The sequence below is a fragment of the Monodelphis domestica genome, chromosome 7 (assembly GCF_027887165.1).
Source record: "Monodelphis domestica isolate mMonDom1 chromosome 7, mMonDom1.pri, whole genome shotgun sequence".
In the NCBI taxonomy this organism is placed as follows: Eukaryota; Metazoa; Chordata; class Mammalia; order Didelphimorphia; family Didelphidae; genus Monodelphis; species Monodelphis domestica.
In genome coordinates, this window is record NC_077233.1 from 97,365,864 (window position 1) to 97,387,724 (window position 21,861).

The window sequence follows — 21,861 nt, forward strand, 5'->3', positions numbered from 1 at the left end:
GAGTTTAGAAGAAGAAGTGATTAGCCCAAGGAAATTGAAGCCCAAGGAAAGCTTCATAAAAATGGTGGGATGTTAAAGTGATCCAAAAAGGGCAGAAATTATCACCCCATGATGACAGGAAAATGGAATCATCTCCTTTCCTTGGCTATTTTTAAAAAACTAAAACTATGATTTATTATTGGAAGGTTCTTCTGGAATGGAACTTTCTTTGATGCTTCCTTGGTTATTTTAAATGACCTTTTCCCAGCTACCTGAATTGGGGCTGATGCTGTCTGGCTGAAGGCAGGACTAGTTAGTATGGGAACAAATATAAGCAAGACTTATGGAATCACAGGTTCTTGAGTTGAAAGAGATTTTATAGTCCTAAAATCAATCCCCTAATTTTACAGATAAGGAAACTGAAGTTCATGAAGAGAATGTGAGTCAATGCTAGGCTGTTTTACTAAAGAACAATACAAGTATTAAGGGTTCCCTTTAGCAGGAGTCCTGGGAATCTGAATAGGGCTATGACCACTCGTCATTCCTATCTAAATCAATATTACCTAAATAGGAATTCCTAGAGAAATTTTTAAATAGTAAGAGGAAAGGGAAAACAGAAAAGAATTAAGCTACTTTCCATATTTGTGATTCTATGAGCCCTAATTAGGTATTTATTACTGTATTGATTCCCTTTGATCTGACAAAATCAGTAACTCTATAAGCTTCTTAAAATAAAATACCATACCAAATTAATACACAGGAGATACAAAGCCTAGGAGGGGCCTGGGAAAAGATGAATGAGAGAGATTTATGTAATTTCCTATGGAGATCTTTAAAACCATATGAATAAGGGGCAGCTAGTGACTTAGTAGAGAGAGCACACCAAGCCTGAAGATGAGAGGTGCTAAGTTCAAATGTGGCCTCATACAGTTCCTTCTGTGTGACTCTGAGCACGTCACTTAACCACAGCTACCTAGCCCTTACTACTCTTCTGCCCTGGAACTGATTCTTGGCATTGAGTCTAAGACAGAAGGTAAGGATTTAAAAAAAACAAAAAACCCAACCCTATGAATGGTAATGGTAGAGGGGTTAGTATAGGCATACTCTATTGAGGGGAGGTTGTTTTGTTTTGTTTTTTTAAATCCTTACCTTCTATCTTAGAAACAATTTTAAGATAAAAAGGCAGCAAGGGATAGGGAGTCAAGTAGCTTGCCCAGGATAACACAATCAGGAAGCATCTTGAGGCCAAATTTGAACCCAGCACCCCCCATCTCCAGGCCTGGTGCTCTATCCGTTGTGCCACCTAGCTGCCTTTCAGACTAATATATTGTTGATGAAGCTGTGAAATGGTACAACCCTTATGGAAAGCAATTTGGAATTATGCAAATATCCTTTGAACCAAAGATTCCATTACTAGGCTCATAACCTAAGGAAGACATTATAGTTACACCATATTTACCAAAATAACAGCATTCTTTGAGATAGAAAAGAATTAAAAATAAAGTAGATACCCATCAACTGAGAAATGACTAAACAAATTGTGTAACAGGAATGTGATGGAACATTACTGTGTTGTAAGAAATTATGTATGTGATGAATACAGAGAAGCATGGAAAAATTTACATGAATACATATAGAGTATAGTCAATAGAGCCAAGAAAATAACACATGATGACTACAACCACACACTAAAAAAATAAAAAATGAATGTAATAACATTCTAAAGATCAAGCATGACTGAAAGGACTATAAGCGTTACACATTACACATATTTTATGACTTTTTCAATGTATTGTTTGATTAGGTTGCTTCTTTTTCTAGGGTGGGGGTCATTAAAAAATACAACTTTTTTAAATAGTGTGGCTCTCAGAGGGGGAGGGAGAATATGGAGAAAAACTATGATGATATTAAAATTTATTTTTAAAAAATCTTTTAACCCTAATCTACTTGGGTTATATTGGGCTCATTCAATCTATGTGAAGGAAATTATTAAGGGGACCTTGAATACAAGGATAGAATCTAAACTATCACCCCATGGGGTCAGTGGAAAAGCCAGCAATTAAGGTAGGGGATGAGGCAGGGTGAGTGTCCCTCAAGCAAAGGGTGAGTGGCTCAAGCAAAGGAAAAGGGCCACAGATGGCTCATAAGGCTTGATGTGTGACTCAGTGGACAGAGAGAAAGTTAAATAAACCTAGGTCAGAGCAGTCTACAGTCTCTCTACTTTCTCCTATGAACTGACATGGGGCTCTTATTGCTGCTACAGAACAGCCAGCTAAATGAAGACACTAAATCGGGGCAGTCTTTCTATTTCCTCTCTCACCTCTCATCCTTACCTTTCTATTAAAAAAACATTAAAATCTATAGAAAGTCTCCCTAATTTTTATATTAACAAATCTTTCCAATTCTTGAGAAAGATGGACTGGGTAAACTCATTAGGCCTCCTTCATACCTAATAATGCTGAGAGTTTTCAAATGCCTTCTAATTATTTTGTAAGGTCTTTAGTCCTGAATCATATTTTCAGCTGTCCTCTATTCCCACCTTTGTACTTTAGTCATTACGAATCTAAGTATCTATTGATTTCACTTGGTTTTTTATCAAATTCTTCATAGAACTTCTCTATCTCCTGATCCTCTAAAACATGTATGACACATAAGCTCCAGTTATTTTCATAGTGGCTTCTCCTCAAGTACTTAGCATAAGCAACACAATACGAGACGATCAAATGTCCCGTGAAATTATGTTCCTTGTCTTTGGGAAGCATAATAAAAACAACTCCAACTCTATTTGCTTCACTAAGGAAAACCTATACGCCAGTCTTCCAAATTAGCTGTAACATCTTTTTGTCTTCTAGTTTCACTTACAATGAGAAGGTAAAGATAGAATATTATGATCCCCCTGGTAGTATGCCTACCAAGTCACTGGATAAGGATCTTACATTTCAAGGACCAAGAGCTGAGTAAAGGTTTATAAATATAAATAGTCTATAAACCATTTGAGTCTTAGTATCTTTAGTCACCTTTTCTACCATTCTGACACTATCACCACAGAAATGAAAGGGGGATACAAAGGACTATGGACCATTTTGTATTTTCCTTTGTTTCATGAGTTACCATGGTCAGAGAATAAGTTGCCATCAGTGATGGACCTCTCCATATTTATCTAAGTTGGTTAATCAAAAATCAAGACAGTCAGTAGCCAGGATAATACTTAAGGCTTTTCTTTATATTTATAGCAAGACAAGAGTCTGTCAGAGGTTGCACTCTAAAGGATATAGACTTTGAAAACCCAGTTACCACCATACCACAAGTTGGCATCAAAATAGTACTCTGCAGACTTAATAATAATATGCTGTCAAGATAAGTAGGTGTTTTGTCCCATGATAATTAAATGGTCCACGTCTCTCATGCTTTTTTAGACTTTTATCTGTTTAGACTTCTTGTTGCCAATTGTTCTTGCCTCTAGTCTCTCTTATGGGAAAGCAACATAAGTCTCTGTAGCCATATTTAAAGGAACAAATAAACCAGTTATATCTATGTGGTTCTGTGAGAACCATAAGAGACCACTCAAAAATGTTTATTATTGTCCTTTATTATACTAGAATAGATACTCTATCATTGTTCCAATGTTTGGAAATGACCAAATAAAATAATGTTTAATAATAAAAACTTTAAATTTAAATTTAAAAAAAAATTAAAAAAAAAAGAACACCCCACAACCCAATTTCAGATCTTGTGCTGCATTTGGAAACAGAAAAATCTAGGTACAAACCCTGCCATTAGCACTGATTCCCTGTGTGACCATGTGCAAATGATTTAGCCTAAGTGTCACCTTCTATTAAATACATTTCTAAAAAATGAAGATAAAAGGAAAAGTTTGGTAGCAATGAAAAGAGCATAAGGCCTAGGTTCAAATCTGACCTCAGACATTTCCTAGGTGTGTGATCCTGGACAAGTCACTTAACCACAACTGCCTAGGCCTTACCACTCTTCTGTCTTAGAAATCATACTAAGACAGAATGTAAGGTAAAAGGAAAATGAAGATAAATTCCCTGAAATAGCTACCTCCCAGGTTCCTGTCAGACTTAGTGAGATTTTTTTCTGTATGCATGGGTGTGGCTGGGGGCAAAATGTGTTTTGGTGTGTGTGTATATATGTGTGTGTGTGTGTGTGTGTGTGTGTGTGTGTGTGTGTGTGTGTGTATAGATATAGATATAACATATGTACACATAAAACACCTTGTAAACTTAAATAGTTCTTTAAAGTGTCCATTTTTTTTTATTAATGGCATGGGGAAATGGTGAATCCCTAAAGCAGTTCATTCTACTTCTAGAAAGCTTCATTAGGAAGATATATCTTACATTGAGCCAAAAATCTGGCTTAATATAATAAAGAATTGCTGAATTTTAGTAGTATTGTTAAAGATACAGATATATATCTTCATAATTCTGATGGCAATAGTTATGAAATAGAAAAGGGAATGTGTTTCAAGTCTAAAGACATAGGTTCAAATCCTGCCTCTATCATTAAGTAGCTGTGATGTGGGTCTTATCTCTGAGCTTGTTTCATCATCTATAAAATGGGGAGAATAACATTTGTCCTACCTACTTGACAGCAATGTGGCATCAAACTATACATTTGTGAAAGCACTTTTTATCCAGATGGTCCTATGTAAGTGGCAGCTATTGTTATTCTTTCTACCTGAAAGAGAAGGGAGAAACAGACAAAATTTTCCTTAGGGATACTAAAATGTGAAATCAGCCATGCAAACTGGAAAACACAGAAGCCCAGAGCATGGAGAAACTGGGTCAGGTCTAGGGGAAAAAAAGTAAAAATAGAAAGTCTTTTATAAAGAACTAAATCAATTGTACAAAAAAAAAAAATCAAGGCATTCCCCAATTGATAAATGGACAAGGATAGGCAATTTTCAGATAAAGAAATCAAAACTATCAATAAGCACATGAAAAAGTGCTCTACATCTCTCATAATTCGAGAAATGCAAATCAAAACAACTCTAAGGTATCACCTCACACCTAACAGGCTGACTAATGACAGCAAAGGAAAAGTAATAAATTTTGGAGAGGATGTGGCAAAATTGGGACACTAATACACTACTGGTAGAGTTGTGAATTGATCCAACCATTCTAGAAGGCAATTTGGAATTATGCCCAAAGGGCTTTAAATGCCTGCCTGCCCTCTGATTCAGCCATAACACTGCTGGGTTTGTACCCCCAAAGAGATAACAAGGAAAAAGACCTGTACAAAAATATTTATAGACACGCTCTTTGTGTTGGCAAAAAAAAGTGGAAAATGAGGGGGTATTCATTGATTGGGGAATGACTGAGCAAATTGTGGTATCTGTTGGTGATGGAATACTATTGTGCTGAAAGGAATAATGAACTGGAGGAATTCCATGGGAACAGGAACGACCTCCAGAAATTGATGCAGAGTGAAAGGAGCAGAACCAGGAGAACATTGTACACAGAGACTGATACACTGTGGTACAATCGAATGTAATGGACTTCTGTACTAGCAGCAATGCAAAGATCCAGGACAATTCTGAGGGACTTATGAGAAAGAACACTATCCACATCCAGAGAAAGAACTGTGGGAGTAGAAACACAGAAGAAAAAAAAATTTGATTGAGGATGCAGACTCTAAACAATCATCCTATTACAAACATTAATAATATGGAAACAGGTCTTGATCAATGATACATGCAAAATGCAGTAGAATTGCTCATAGGCTACGGGAGGGAAGAGGGGAAGGAAAGAACACGAATCATATGACCATGAAAAAATATTCTAAATCAATTAATTTAATTAACTAAATTAAATTAATTCAATTAAAAAAAAGGAAAATCAAATCCCCTAAACGGGTAGTGCCCTTCAGGCCACTGCTATCACATCTACCACCAACGAATATTAGAAATGAAGTTCCCTTTCAGATCATTTGCTCTAAGGACCAGAAAAATGAAAATGAAGTTGTTTGCTCAAGGTCACACAATTCATTAATGGCATGACAAAGATTAGAACCCAGGCATACAGATTTCCATTCCAGTACTCTTTCTAATACTGCTGCATATGGGAAGGAGAACATTTAGTAGGCTGCCTTAAACTGTCTGAATGATTTGCCCCTGGTTACTGTAAACCTCAAAATTTCTCAGACTTATGAATGTTAGGGGTTTCCCCCATTGGGGAATCTTCTACTTAAAAAAATTCCCTAACAGATGGTGAGAACTCTACTTGAGTGTGGGGGCTCCTAGCTATGGGAGTGTCCCTGCTCCACCCTACTTAAAACTGCTTTAGGACAGAAAACTGTTTGCTAAACAATGAAAGTACTTTGATCCATGCTTATGGAAGGGACAGGAAGTTCTTTGAGTCATGACTGTTTTAGAATTGATACAATGGGATACTAAGTACCTATAAAGGTGGGGCAACTTGTAAACTACTTAAACCTAAAAGGGTGATAACTTATTCTAAGGTTTTTTCTTAATGAAATTTGTGGACACAGCAGCATTTTTTTCTGACTTACTAAAGAGATTAAAAACTACTCAGCTGTGAATTCAAAATGGGCGGTCCTTTAGAAACATCTACAGTGATTGGTAGATGTAAGGACTTAGGGGAGGTGATAGAGGAAATTTTGCCCTTAAAAATAAGAGCTTGGATCTCATTCAAAAAAAGGATCTCGATTTCTGACTCTCATTCTGAAGGAGAGCTCCTTGAGGAGCTCCTCTGAGGGGCTCTGTCCCTCTGGGGTAGGAGCTCTAGAGGCTCTTGAGAGAGGCCCTTTGAAACACTCTCTGGCTGGAAGACTCTTTGAGGAAGGACGCTGGCCTGGTGTTACTAGAATCCTTGTTTAGTCAGACCTTGTGGTGAGTGCTAAAAAACTGACTGATTTCTCTTTTAAGATTCAGGTCTAGGCCATATTGGCTTGAGGCCCTTCATACTTATTCCTTTCTTACTCTCTCTCTCTTTCTTTGATTACTCATTGTATTGTTAATTAAAATCTCTATAAAACCCAATTGACTTGGGTATTTGAATAATTGGGAATATGTCCCTGGCGACCACCTTATATTTGATTTTAAAACCCAAGACACTGTAGTGAAACATATTTCTGCAGTCAAATTTACTCACCCTCTCTTATATCTATCACAATTTATATCTTCCACTATTTTAATCACTATAGTTTAAGACCTCAACCATTTTAAATCTCACATTACACAATAGGTTACCAAGCAATAATGCATTTTTAAATCACAAAGAATCAAACAAAAAAAAAGATTTTACCTGTGTTTCTCACCTCCTCCTCCTTCTTCTTCTTCTTTGAAGTGTTTATTTTTTGGTTCCTCATCTTCCTTATTCTGCAAAATGATAAAGGAAAAACCTACACTAAGTTTAACCTTTGTCTATGGAATAACAACAGATCAAAACAGGCATATTACAGATAAACTGAAAACACTTTTCAGAATTTAGTAAAGTTGTTCACTAAGTCTATATAATAAAATAATGAAAGATGCTGGCTTTGGCACCCCAAGTGGGTAGTTCTGAACCTGGTTCTGCTATTTACTACTTATGGCAAGTCACATTCCCTCTCTGGGTCTATCTTGTCCCCTTTATGTAAAGGAAGTAGAATTAGTACCATCTCCTCCACACCCCCATCCACATCTGCCAGACTAGAGAGCAACCCTTGGAGACCTGAGCATGTGTCTTGGCCCCTTCTGATGGGATGTCCCTTGCTAAAAGCATTCAAAACTACAGTCACCCCTCCCTATATTGCAGTTCACTTATCTCAGTTTCACTGTATCATGGGTTTTATATATATATAATTCTGTATCGTGGAGTTTTCTCTATATCAAGGAATTGGGAGGGGGTGGGGGAGTGGAATAATAAATCCAACAGCAACTCCTTCTCTACCCATGGCCCAACCAAGAGAGCAGCTAAGCCCAGGCAAGGTGCTTTGGACAGGAGAACTGAATAACAGGATCCAGGGGCACAGGAAGGCTAAGAAGGAAGAACTACTTTCTATCCAAACCTCTAGGATAGGGATGAGCTCGGGGGGCAGGGGGTGGGGTGGGGTCTCAATGACAGAACACTGACCGGAGGACCAAGCCCTGTAGCCCTAGCACCTGAAGTTCAATTCCCCCCTGGAGTTCAATCCCCCCTATCTTCAGGGTGAGAGAGGGGGAAGCTAGGGCTCAGATGTGTATTGCCATGAGGAGGAAAGAGATCTGTGGACACAAAGGCAGGCTGGGGTTAAGAACAAAAGGTAGAAAAATCCTAGCAGGGGTTTGCCAGATCTGGGAGGCTGTCCACAGAGGGAGAAGAGGGGGAAGGAACAGGTGCTGGGTTAGGAGCCTGGGGGAGGTAGGACTAGGCTGGAATGTGGATGGGCAAGAGTGTTGGGAGCAGAGAAGCCAGAGGGGGAAGGGCCTGGCACACAGGGGAGTCACACCAAACGAAGAGGAGAGAGCAAGCCAGAGCAGGGCAGTAGGAGCAGAAGTTAATGAGTTCTCAAAGACACACGTACAACATCAATAGGACACTTCTAAGGATACTGGGGATGCTAGGCAGGGCCCCTAGGAATGAGACCCAGGGGCAGAGGGGCCCTTCTCTATCATGCCCAGCTAGCCAGGAGACAGGCTCAGTTGCACTGTTCATGCTAGGCGGCCAACAGGCTCTGTCCCTTAGGCCTCAGGCCACCCCTTCTGTACCTTCAGAGAAAGCCAAGCTGACTTGAGACAGAGATGACATTCAGGGTGGGGGGTGGGGAGGTGCATTAACTAACTCCTAAACAAAATCTGGAGACCCATGGGTGCCCCTCACCAGCGCTGTGTTCTGTATCCTGAGCGCTAATTGGCTCAGTGACCAGACAGCATCAGTCTATTTGTTCTCCCACTACTTCGTGGATTTTCACCTATCACGGGGTTGTCTGGAACATAACTCCTACAATAGGTGAGGGACCACTGTAAATGCTTCTGGTTAGTCCCAAGGACCTTCTGACCCCCATGATGGAACACTGTAAAAAGGCTTAGTCACTGAGCAGCCAAACACACTCGGGTTTTAAAGGGAGAGGCAACTTACTTTTGTTTCTCTTTTCTGAAGTTATGGCTTGGAACAGCTCTCTGTCTCCTCATCCCCAACCTATGATAGAGGTTCTCACATGGCAGCAAGACCATGTATCTATCAGGGTGAGCCTAAGACCTAATTTCAAAATCTTAGCTGACTCTTCTATTTTGTGTTTCTTTCCCCGAGTACAAGTGATCAAAAAATGGTCCCAACAATGTGAAATTATAAGGTTTTAAAAGGATGCCTGCTCTTTGATCCAACCATAGCACTGCTAGGTTTGTCCCCCAAAGAGACAATAAGGAAAAAGACCTGTACAAAAATATTTATAGCTCTCTGTGGTGGCAAAAAATTGGAAAATGAGGAGGTGTCCCTCAATTGAGAAATGGCCGAACAAACTGTGGTATCTGATGGTGATGGAATACTATTGTGCTGAAAAGAATGAACTGGAGGAATTCCATTTGAACTGTAAAGCCCTCCAAGAATTGATGCAGAGCAAAAGGAGCAGAACCAGGAGAACACTGTACATAGAAATGAATAGAGATGGATACACTGTGGCACAATCGAATGTAATGGACTTCTCTACTAGCAGTAATGCAATGATCAGGATAATCCAGAGCAATTAAGGAGAAAGAATGCTATCCACATCCAGAGAAAGAACTGTGGGAGTAGAAATGCAGAAGAAAAACATGTGACTGATCACATGGTTCAATAGGAATATGATTGAGGTTTTGATGTCAAAAGATCACTCTATTGCAAATATGAATAACAGGGAAACAGGTTTTGAACAATACTAATACATGTATCAATGATACAGTGGAATTGCTTGTCAGTGCTGAGAGGGGGGAAGGAAGGGGATGGGAAAAATTGTAATTCATGTAACCATGAAAAAATACTCTAATTAAATAAAAATAAAAAAATAAAAGGTCCCAAGATTTCGAATTTCAATGGCTACCTCACAGACCCAAGAAGCCTGGAGTTATTTAAAGGTTCTGACTAAAATTTGTTACTTTTCAAAGGTGAAAATGACCACCAAAAGGAAGGTGTTCTCCCGTGTTCAGCAGTGTCTAGCACACGATCTTTAAAAAAAAATTTTTTTAAACTCCTTACTTTCTGTCTTAGTAATGACTCTAAAATAGATGAGCAACAAGGTTAAGTGACTTTCCAGGGTCACACAGCTAAGTGTCTGAGGCCACATTTGTACCCAGGTCCTCTCAACTCCAGGCCTGGAACTCTATCCACTGTGCTGCCTAGCTGCCCCAAAACAGCCTGTTCTTAATAAATGCTTGTTGAATAACTGAGTGGTGGAAGATATAAACCATGAAGCAGTTGTTCAGACAGTACACAAAGTCAAAAAGATAAGATAGCTGATTGGAAGGTCACAAAAGATTTCACATTTTAAGTTACAGATTACAGATGTTTCATGTTTTAAGTGTTCATCACTGTCTTCTTTGGGGGAGGTCATTTTTTCATTTGGGGTTCTTTAGAAAGCTAAGTCTGATTATCTTTCTCAGTGTAGAGGTCACTTATGGGCTAGACCCCAATGCTGATTGGTATATGCCTTGAACAATTTGCTACTTAGGCAACCTATTAGCCATAAGCTCCCAGGGCCATGATGGCAAACCTATAGTATGTGTGCCAAAAATGCAGCACCTTCTCTGTCAGCACACCAGCAATCATTCACCAGAGTTAATTACTAGAAAGCAGGAAGAACACCAGACAGAGCTATTCCCCACCCCCTCTCCATGGGCCTGAGGATATTTCTGACTTGATCAATGGAAGTGCTTCCTCCCTCACCAATCAGGGTAAGGTGCTTGGGGGGGAGGGGGAACGCAGGGACTGGGGTGCAAACAGCAGGCTGTCAAGTCTGTGATGAAGGTAATTCCCATGGTAGGGTTGCAGAGGACATAGGTTTGAGGGGAGCATAGCTCACAGCATGGTATATAGCTGAAGGAAGCAGAACCTCTCATTACCCACCCCTCTGCCAGGAGTCCAATAGGAGGAGCTCTTCCCTCCCCAGTCTGGGGTAAGGGTGAGGGGTGGGGCACTACACTAGGTTTGGGGGGAAGGGGTGGGAGTGGAGCCCAGCACTCCATCTCTAAAAGTTTCACCATCACTGTCCTAGGGGCTCACCACAAGCATACCAAACCTAATGCAGACATCTGACTGGCTTCAGTCTTACTACAGAGAAGAATATAGACACTACCCCTAAACTCAAGCAATCTACTAGCCTCTCCCATTAGAAGAAAATAAAAGCATGAGCAACTATGTTTTACTTATGTCTTTAAGTAGCTGTCCTATACATGACCTACTAATACACTGAGTACTTTTCTGGAAGGAATCCTGTTAATTCCTTTTGCAGAAACCCTAGAAACATGAACCATCCCTAAGCTTTGTTTAAGATTATTCCCTCCAAAAAAATTGTTTTGCTTGACCATGAATGTTTTTAAGGGGTTTGTTTTTTTCTTGTTTTCTCAACAAGGAGAGAAGAAAGAAGAAAGGTAGAGAAAGCCAACATGAAAATAAAATAAAATTTAATTAAAAAAAAAAAGGTTACTTCTCCAGAGTTGTATTCTGGGAAAGGATTGTAATGATTCAGTGAAAACTGGAAAAAAGCCAATTCATTCTCTATGATGCCAAACTCTCCCAGGGCTAAACTCAGACCATGAGTCCAGAGTTCGGGGCTCTTAGTAAGTGAGGCTCAGGCCCCCCAAACCCAGAAGGTTTGTAATATATAAAATTGGAAGAGTAGATGATCTCTAAGGTTCATTCTAGTTGTCTATGAAACTTTACATATTTAGCATTATACTTAGCACTTAAGATAAAGGAGAAAGAAAAGGCAGTTGTTAATGTGGAGAAGGGGGTAAAATTTAATCAAAGTGCCAGTGAATGTAGTCTGTGAGTATATAGCCACTGGGAATAAAGAATATTCTATTCAAACTTCAACAATTCACCTAATTAGGAGGATATACCAGAAAAGTCTTTTTTAAGTTAAAAAAAAAAAGTAATTTTAGTACTTACAATGAAACACAACACAAAGTAAGCTAACAAAGAGCTGTCCTAGCCAGCAGCAGAGCTAAGGCTTCCAAATCTTTAACAGAAACCACTGCCAATGATTGTTCCATGGATTATTTCATAAGGAGAATGACAATTTTTCTCATAAAATAAGAAAATGTCTCATGAAAATTCTGAATATTTTCATCTTTTAAATTATGGGAAGAAAATTGTTTCTGATTTTAGTTTTCTTCTCTCTCACAGGCCTGTTCACATCTTCAACCTTATAGCAATACAATTGTTTCCAAATGAAATTGTCAAAGTGCAAACAATACTAAATTTGTCACATAAATGTCATGACTTTTGTTTTACTGTGATATGAAGGAGGTATAATATAAGAACACAGAGAGCTAATGTTAAAACCACTGTCCCCAACTACACCAATACTAATAATTTCAATCCCATTCCTTTCTCCCTATCCACCCAGAAGCAGTGGACTGCTATAAATTGATAGTTCAAATATATTCCTTCAGCACTTATAATACAAAATGCACTTCTAGCACTAGCCCTGTTGTTAGCGATCTTCCTATACAAGTCTTTGCTACCTAATCAATCACATAGTCCACTTTTCCAGTATGGAGACATGGTTACAGTTTCCTAATTAGAAGGGAGCTTTGATTGTTATTCCATTCCTGAAAAAGGAATCACATCTATGATGTTCCCAACCAGTGATCAGTCAGCCTCCACTCCAAATCCTTTAGGGAGGAGGAAGTTTAACACCACCTACAAGGCATCCCATTACATTTGCAGAAAGATATGTTAGGAAATTTTCCCTTAGATCATGTTCAAATTTTCCTCTGAAATTTCCAACCTTCATTAAATCCCTTTTCCACGTGACAGCTCTTCAGATAAAATAGAAGGCAACTAGCATGTTCCCAAGTCTTCTCTTTTTCAGGTTAAACATCCACAATTTCTTCAACCAACCTTCATGTCATAAACACAAAGCTCTCAAAGACTCCAGATCACTGTTCTCTGGACAATCTCTATTCTATCAATAGTCTTCCTAAAATGTCCAGTTAGCTCTACCAGTTAGAATACTCCAGATATGGTCTTAGCAAAGGCAGAACACAGAAGGACCATCAGCTCTTCATCCCTGGAACACTGTGCCCTTCAGAATGCAGCCTACGGTCATATTAATTTTCCTGGATGCCATTACAAATTGATTCAACCTGAGCTTAGAGTTCCCCAAAAACCCACATCTTTTCCAGAGAACTGTTGACTGGTTGTATCAACCCAATCTTATATTTGTGAAATGAAATGTCTGAATTAAAGTATAAAATTTATTCCTATTAAATTTAATCATATTTCATTAGACCCAATTTAAATCAAGACATTGTCTTTTCCAGAGTTTTACTGATCTGTGCAGCTGTATTATCTACATGATATGCATGCCATCTGTGTCTTAATCCTCCTTTTCATCAATCAGCCACCTTACACCCTAGGGGTCCAGCTCTCCAGGTTGGTGACCACTCATCTTGAACACTATTTCAGGAAGAGGCATGGCCATACTCCTCTTCATCTTCTTTATCCCTAATTCAGCTCTGCTCCTCTCCCACTCCCGCTTTCCAGCTCCTCCTAGTGTTATCTTTTCCAATTAGAACGTAAACTCCTTACAAATAGAGACTGTCTCCTTTATTTATTTTTGTAGCCCCAATGCTTAGTACAATACTGGAATGGTAGTAAGCACTTAATAAATGCTTTCTCTAGCTAATGATACAAATGTTGAACATAGAGCAAAACAAAAACAGATCAAACCCCTGGAGAATTCCTAGTGACATTTTAACCACTTATGATTGTTCTTTGGGTCCAGCCATTTAACCAATTCCAAATCCAGCTCACTAAATTATATTTAAACCACATATCTCCATCTTGTCCACAAGCAAATATGCTGTCAAAACTTAGTTAAAATCTAGGAAATAATATTAAAAGACAATACACCATTGATGCAGGAGCTCCTGATAACTTCAGTGAAATTAAAGTAGGCTCTCTACCTTCCTCTAACTAGACAGATTATGGTCTGCAGGTATAGAATGAATCAAAACATCAGATATGGTCAAAGTGCTATTCTGTTTTGCCTAACCAATCTTAGAGGGGTTCAATGGCATGAGAAGAAACATCCATTGTAAAGTGACAGCCAAGTGTTTTTAAAAACAAGCATGAATAAAATAATTGTTTTTGTTACTGTTGTTCAGTCATTTCAGTCATGTCCAACTCTTTGTGTCCCCATTTGGTGGGGCAAAGATAAGTGATTTGCCATTTCCTTCTCCAGATCACATTACATTTTACAGAGGAGAAAAGAGAGGCAAATAGGTAGGGTTGGGTTAAGTGACTTGGCCAAAGTCACAGCTCATGTCTGGAGCCAGATATGAACTCAGGAAGATGAGTATTCCTGACTCTAAGCCTAATACCAAATCCATTTCCCTAATGCATGAGACTAGCAATCCTGTCAACAAAGGAAATAAAGTTAATTGAGCATAGCTTGTTCTCCCCTCCCCCCCCCCAACACTTACCTTCTGTCTTCAAATCATTACTGTATATTGGTTTCTAGGCAAAAGAGTGGTAAGAGCTAGGCAATGGTGGTTAAGTGATTTGCCCAGGGTCACACACCTAGAAGTGTCTGAAGCCATGTTTGAACCCAGGACCTCCCATCTGTGGGCCTTGTTCTCTGTCCATTTAGTCACCTACCTGCCCTATGGCTTGTTCTTGATGAAGTAAAGGTTCTCTGGGATCATAGCTTTTACTTCTAGATATTCACTAGCCATCTCTTTAATTACCTATTTTAGAATTTTGCCAGGAATATAAGTCAAGCTCAAGACTGCAGATTCTATTCTACCCCCACACCCTTTAATGAATTTGGTTTGGGAGTGAGGAGTCAAGATGGCAGCTTAGTAGCAGTAAAAGCTGAATGAGTTTGGTTTTAGAGAATGATAATGGCTCCTGAAAAGAAAAGCCAAAGTTCACATCAACACACTGTGTGACCTTAGAAGCAGAAAAATTCTCCCAGGTAGAATCTTAAATAAAAGCCATTTCCCTCTTGCTCTGGTTTCAAAAATGTTCATAATATAACAAAGCAAAGACCATAACCTGACCATAGCTGCCTGTTAGTAGGGATAGGGCACTGAAATTCTCCATCAGCTGTCTCAAAGCCTCTATCCATCAGAGGTCCCCTAAAAAATGTCCCCTAAAAAATCAAACTCAGCTCAACAAGTTCAGGAAGCACACACTGTTCAGAGATTCACAATTATTCCATAAAGGGAGTAAGAAGTGTTCTGGAACACAATAATACTTACATAATGTGGTTCTCCCCCTATCAATATTTAATAGCCTACAAAGCACTATCCAGGACAAAAAAAGATATGATCTCCATCTTCTGAGAGTAGACAAGCATGAATTTCTGAAAATGATTACACAATAGCAGATATACATCTCCAGAGTCTGAAAAAAGTACAGTACCACTTTTTTCTGAACTGAGGGGACATGCTTGATGAAATGCTTTCCTGCTGGATCAGGTCTGGAGAGAAAAACACAATCTTGAAGACAAGCCACAGAATAGAGAAGTTAAGATAGCTGCAAATGTCTCACATATTAGTAAAAGTGTATCCAGGAAGAATCTGGAAACATACACATACCTATCTCCTACCTACACTTTCTCCCTATGGCTTAACAAGAAAATTAACAAGGAATTAACAAGAAATGGCTTCCACAGAAGAAGTGACATCTGAACTTCACCTCAGAGGAACCTTAGGGATTCCAAAGATAAAAAGTTGAGTACAATCAAGTATGGGAGATAGATACCAAAACAGGAGATAGGTAATCTACTTCAGGGAATACCTAATAGACCAGTTTGGCAGAAATATACAATATAAGAAGGATTTATTATATCTATTTAATAAGCCTAGGAACATAAGTGGAGGCAGAACTGTATAGGGACTTAAAACTGAGTTTATCAGGCACTAGGAAGCCTCTAAATATTTTTGAGCTGAGAAAGCATATTTGAAGTTTGTCAGTTGTATAGAAGATGGGCAGGGAAAAGGAGAGACTAGAAGTAGCTAACTGAATTAGGAGACCATTAGAATAATTAAATAAGTAAAAGAAGGCTTACATTCTGATAGTGGTCAAGTTGGTAGATAACTGGGATGAATGAAAGAGAAGCATCGGTAAGCTACTGGATCTGGGGTCGAAAGAGAAGAATCAAGGACAATTACTCCAAAGTAACTCACAAAGGTTAGTGACTTGCTGAAAGTCAAATTTCAGTGTTGGGCAGTATTTGAATGACTTAAAACCCACCCTACCCCACTGTCACAGATCAGACAGCAAGGGAACTTTGGTATGAGCTCATCACTTAACCACAAGGCCTTTGGGCAAGAGGAACATAAAAATCATTTCTGAGACTTTAGCAAGGGCTCCAAAGATCTCACTGAATGTCGTCTGCCTTTCTTCTTGCCAGCTGCTTCATTTTTTTTTAAACCCATATCTTCTATCTTGGAATCATTACTGTGTATTGTTCTAAGGCAGAAGAGTGGTAAGGGCTAGGCAATGGGGGTCAAGTGACTTGCCCAGGGTCACACAGATAGAAAGTGTCTGAGACCAAATTAGAACCTAGGATCTCCCATCTTTAGATATGACTTTCAATCCACAGAGCTACCCAGCTGGCGCCCTTCATTTGTTTTTAATCCTGTGGCTGCTTTTAAATCTTCTTTAGCAGTGATTCTACCTGAAGATATTATAACAATTTTAGCAAAGGGATTATTTAACTCCTCTAGCTCCACTATTCCAGAAAAAGGTTAGCAATCATGACAGCAGGGTTTGGGAAGCACAGAGATTAGCCATTTCTACTAATGTTCTTGTACCAGGTACAAGTGTGGTCTGTAGAATATCCCAGCATCCTTATACTCCTCTGGTCCTGAACACTACCATTTTCTTAATGACACCAAAGATTACATTAGTTTTTGTTTTGTTTTTTTTTTCTCAGCTGACACCACACTGTCTGCTAAAAGCCCACTAAAAAATCTTACATGTCCAACTGCTTTTTAGACATCATAAACTGAATATCTAGTAGATATCTTAAACTGAACACACCCAAAACAACTCATCATCTTTTTCCCTAAATCTTCCACCCTCTCCCACCTTCCCTATTACAATCCTATCTTCCTAGTCCCTCAGACTCATGACTTGGGAGTCTTCCTGGACTCCTCTCTATCTCTTATCCCTTATATCCCAGTTATTGCCAAGGACTGTCAATTTTAGCTTTGAACTTCTGTATCATCCTTAACTCTTCACTCTCATTCATTTCACATATTTAATCAAATTTCCAAATCTTATCATTTCTATCTCCACAAAATTCCTTGTATCCTATTCTCTCCCTTCACACAGCCAACACTCCAGTTCAGACCTTCATAATCTGCTAGCCTCCTGTATAGAATCCACCTCTTCAGCTCATCCTCCAGAGATTTCTGAAAGCACAGTTCTAACCATGTCACACACAATTCCAATTCAACTAAACCCATTGACCCCTCTATTGCCTCTAAGATCAAATATAAATTCCTATGTTGGTATTTAAAGCTCTTTAAAACCTGGTTCATTTTTGCCTTTCTAGTCTTACTTATTCAGGGCCAGGTTCTACTCTGGTCAGTCCACATAGTTTATGTTTAATAAAGGAAGAAAATGAGATCCTCACAAGTTATTCAATAGTTAACAAAAATGGAGTTGCTTAGCCACAGGAGTATATTTAACCCAGATAGTCACGGAGGTTGCCTAAAAGTGAATTAGCTGAGTGAAGCTCACTCATCAAAATTACATATATGGAGCTTTGTAGGAAGTAATGTCAACAACCTAATAAACCTTTAAGCCTGATAATAAGGAATAACTTCCCCAGATTCAGAAACATCCAAAATAGAATCAGCTGCCTTGGAAAGTAATAAGTTCCTCCTCATTGGAGGTCTTCAACCAAGCTTAACAGTCCCATCAGATATATTATAAGAAAGATGGGGGCAGCTGGGTAGCTCAGTGGATTGAGAGCCAGGCCTAGAGATGGGAGGTTCTAGGTTCAAATTTGGCCTGACTCTTCCCAGCTATGTGACCCTGAGCAAGTCACTTAACCCCTACTGCCTAGCCCTTACCATTCTTCTGCTTTGGAACCAATACACAGTATTGATTCTAAGACAGAAGGTAAAGGTTTAAAAAAAAGAAAGGATTTTTTTTTCAAGTACAGATTAATCTGAAGATTTTCTCATATTAGAAAATTTTCTTAATATGCAATTCTCCTCCACCTCTCCTTTTACCTAGACTGGTTTTTGTTTTGTCTTGTTTTAAATAAAGTTTATTCTTTCAGAGCCATATTGGGTCATGGCTCCTCTCCCATCATATATCATCAGTGAGTTCAAGTTTGCCTCCAACTAAGTACACAGACATCTAAAGCCATGGATTTTATTGTTGATACCATTCTTAGATTTTTTTTTCCTCCTGTGAATTTCTGGGTAATTATACTGCTAGTCTCCTTCTTTGTAACTATTCTCTATGATGTCTATACTGGTGAGTGTATATATATATTGGCAGTTCTCTCTACCCACACACATTTCATTCCATTTCAATTTAAACCCTTACCTTGTATCATGTAATTAATACTATGTATTGGTTCCAAGGCAGAAGAGCAGTAAGGACTTGGCATTTGGGGTTAAGTCACTTGCCCAGAGTCGCAGAACTACAAAGTGTCTGAGGCCAGATTTAAACCTAAGACCTCCCATCTCTAGGTCTGGCTCTCTATCCACTGAGCCACCTAGCAGCCCCTAATTAAAAGTGCTGTTGATTATATTTGAAAAATCCATTTCATTATTCCTTTTAAAATGCATTCCAACCCTAGTTGATATTTTAAGATATGTTCCCTCCTACTTTCCTGTTGGGTAAGATGAAGTTCTATTCCTATTTGTATCTGTATGTTTATTCTTCCCTCCTTGAATCTGTTTGGATGAGAATGAGGTACAACTATAGTCTAGTCTATTCCCCTCCATTCCCCTTCCATTGTAAAAAGTCTTCCTTGCATGCCTTACTTATGTGGGACAATTTTCCCTATTCTTCCTCTCCCTCCTTCTAGTGCATTCCTCTTTCTCTTTCTTCCATTTTTCTTTGGAAATCATGCCAATGTAACAGAATCACACCCAGATTCTAAGTAGACTACCTCTTATCCCCCTGTTAAAGATAAAAGTTCTTCTGGGTTATCATCTTCCCACAGGAATATAAACAATTTAACTCTGTTTAATCCCTCATGATTTTTCACTCATCTTTATCTTGTTATGCTTCTCTTTCGAGTCTTATGTTTGAATGTCAAATTTTCCATTCAGTTCTGATCTTTTCATTAGGAATACTTGGAAGTCCTCTATTTCATTAAATATCTTTTTTTTTTTCCTCCTGTGGGATTATACTCAAGTTTTACTGAGTAGTTCTTCTTGATTGTAATCCTAGTTTTTTTGCCTTCTAGAATATGATTCCAACCCTTCCACACTCCTTTATTGTGACAGCTGCTAAATCTTGTGTGATCCTAATCATGACTCCACATTTGAATTTGGACTTTATGTTCTAGGAAGGAATATGTCTAGTCTAAGCTTCTATCTTTTTATGTCCCTACTACTGATTTCACAGATCAGTCTGGGAGCCTGTTTTCAGTGTTTCCTGGCTGGCATGATCCAGAAAGAGGTTTGTTCACTGCCCTCCTGATCTGTGCTCTGCACATTCCTGACCCAGGCTTAGGTCTACTAGGTTATATGTGGTTGAGTGTCAGTAGAATGCTAATGGACTCAATTACTATCAGAAGAGCCTTCTGCAGATTCAAAGTGACTGAAGTGTCAGCTCTACCTTGGTTTTGGTCTTCAGTCCTGGTTTATTTCATTGAAGACTTATGTGAAAGGACCAAGGAGAAAACAGTCTCAAGTCTGCTCTTAAGCGCAGAACCACACAGCTTTATTTCTGAAACTTGTCCTTGCTCTTTACACAAGTAGGATCCTGCTCCCTTGAGACTGCTCCTTTCTATCCTGGAGCTGTAACCTGGGATTGAGTAATAGATGACAGAACTGCCAGATGATACACATTACTGCACTCAGGGATAGCACAGAGGTCCTCCAATCTCTGAACAGGTGCTTCCTGATGTTTAGTCCCCATGCCATCCCTGGGTACTGAAACTGTAGCTGCTCCCACCTCTGCTATGCTGCACTCCTGGCCAGCCTCCATCCAAGTGTCCACAGGTCTCTCTATCTTCCTAAACTATCCTGGGCTGGAAAATGACTCATTGTGACTTTTTCTTGGTTTTCCTGGTCAGAATTCTGTTTGGTATGTTTTTTAAGTTGTAAAAGAAATCATGGAAGATTTAAGGCAAAAATGCTACCTCTCACTCTGCCATTTGACTTGGCACCCTATGCTAATCTCTTTACAAAAATCTCATCTGATCCTCACAACAACCTTGAGGTAGGTGCTATTATTATTTCCATTTTATAGACGAGGAAATTAAAGCAAACATTAGTTAAGTGACTTGCTCATGGTCACACAGCTACAAAGTATCTGAGACTGGATTTGAACTCAAGTCTTTCCAACTCTAGGCTAAGCATGACACCTAGCTTCCAGACATTAGCTGACAGCTAGTGAAAAGTCACAGAGACAGGGGATGGCATGTCCTATGTAATGAACAAGAAGTCAACCAGTTTGACTGGACTATACAATGTAGTAAAAGGAGTAATGTATAGACCTGGAAGACTGAGACCAGGCTGTAAAAGGCTTTAAAAGTTAAACAGGAAAGTTTATATTTGATCCTAAGGCAATAGGAAGACACAGGAAAAATTAACTAGTGAATCCCTTTCTTTTAAAAATAGGTTATAATGTAAACATGGAAAAATATCTAAAAATAAAAATAAATAGTGGGTTACATATTTCCTGATCCTATACAGACACCTGAATTTTGCACTTTGATCAAAGCAGCATCAAGGAAACTGGATTACTTGGTCACTCAGGAAGAGGCCTTTGCCAAATCAAACACAAAGCATGAATGTATCTTCTGAGTTTATAAAAAGAAGAAAGTAATTCTTAGGTTGTAAAAAGAATAACATTTGGCTTTCATAAATATTCCCTTTTGTTAGAATCAACCCTACTGCCATTAGATATGACCAAAAAAAAAATCAGCCAAATTTAACTACCAAAACTGGGGGGTCAAGTTCCACTTAAACTGGAACAAAGATTTCAATTACCCAGTGTTAAAATTTTCAGATGAGCTAAATAAATGTAACTTGAATAACTAAGGTTCTATTTTCTTTTTCCCTTAAAAAAGAAAATTTTCCACTGCAAGTATTAGAAATTCTTAAACCTGCTAAAACTCAAAATCTTTGAAGATTTCACAGAGGCAAATCTGAGTTCTAAGTATAAGTCAAATCTAACTGCATTTGTGAACTGATTTATTAACCTATTTTCTTAAGTCAATGTATTCTTCTCTCACAAATTCAAGAGAAAACTACCATTTAATAAGACTTTAATCAAGCATAAAAATTGCTGGATACACAGGTATATAAATCTTTCTGGTTATCCTTTTAATATTTTATAACTTATCAGTACTTCCAAGTCTCTCCCATAAAAATTTTCTGTATTTTCTGATGCTAAACTGGCATGATATGACTAATGATTTTCTACTTATTGAAGATTATATACTTTAGTTGATAGAAAGGGTTAGTTAGAACTAGAAAGGAGTTCAGTAATGAGTTCAATCCCCTCATTTTACAGATGGAGAAATTGA

General features: G+C 38.6%; 1 protein-coding gene across 3 annotated transcripts in view; it reads right to left on the reverse strand.

Annotated features, from left to right (window-relative positions):
• The window catches only part of CCDC12 (coiled-coil domain containing 12), a 92,341-nt gene that overhangs the window by 33,248 nt on the left and 37,232 nt on the right, over nucleotides 1-21,861 (reverse strand). For all 3 annotated transcript variants that reach the window (XR_008913492.1, XM_016424336.2, XM_056805187.1), the window contains exon 2: nucleotides 7,266-7,339. Coding sequence is in view for 2 of the 3 variants with exons in the window: in XM_016424336.2 (XP_016279822.1) it covers nucleotides 7,266-7,339 (74 nt within the window). In the remaining variant the exon portion in view is untranslated. The remainder of the gene's footprint in view (nucleotides 1-7,265; nucleotides 7,340-21,861) is intronic.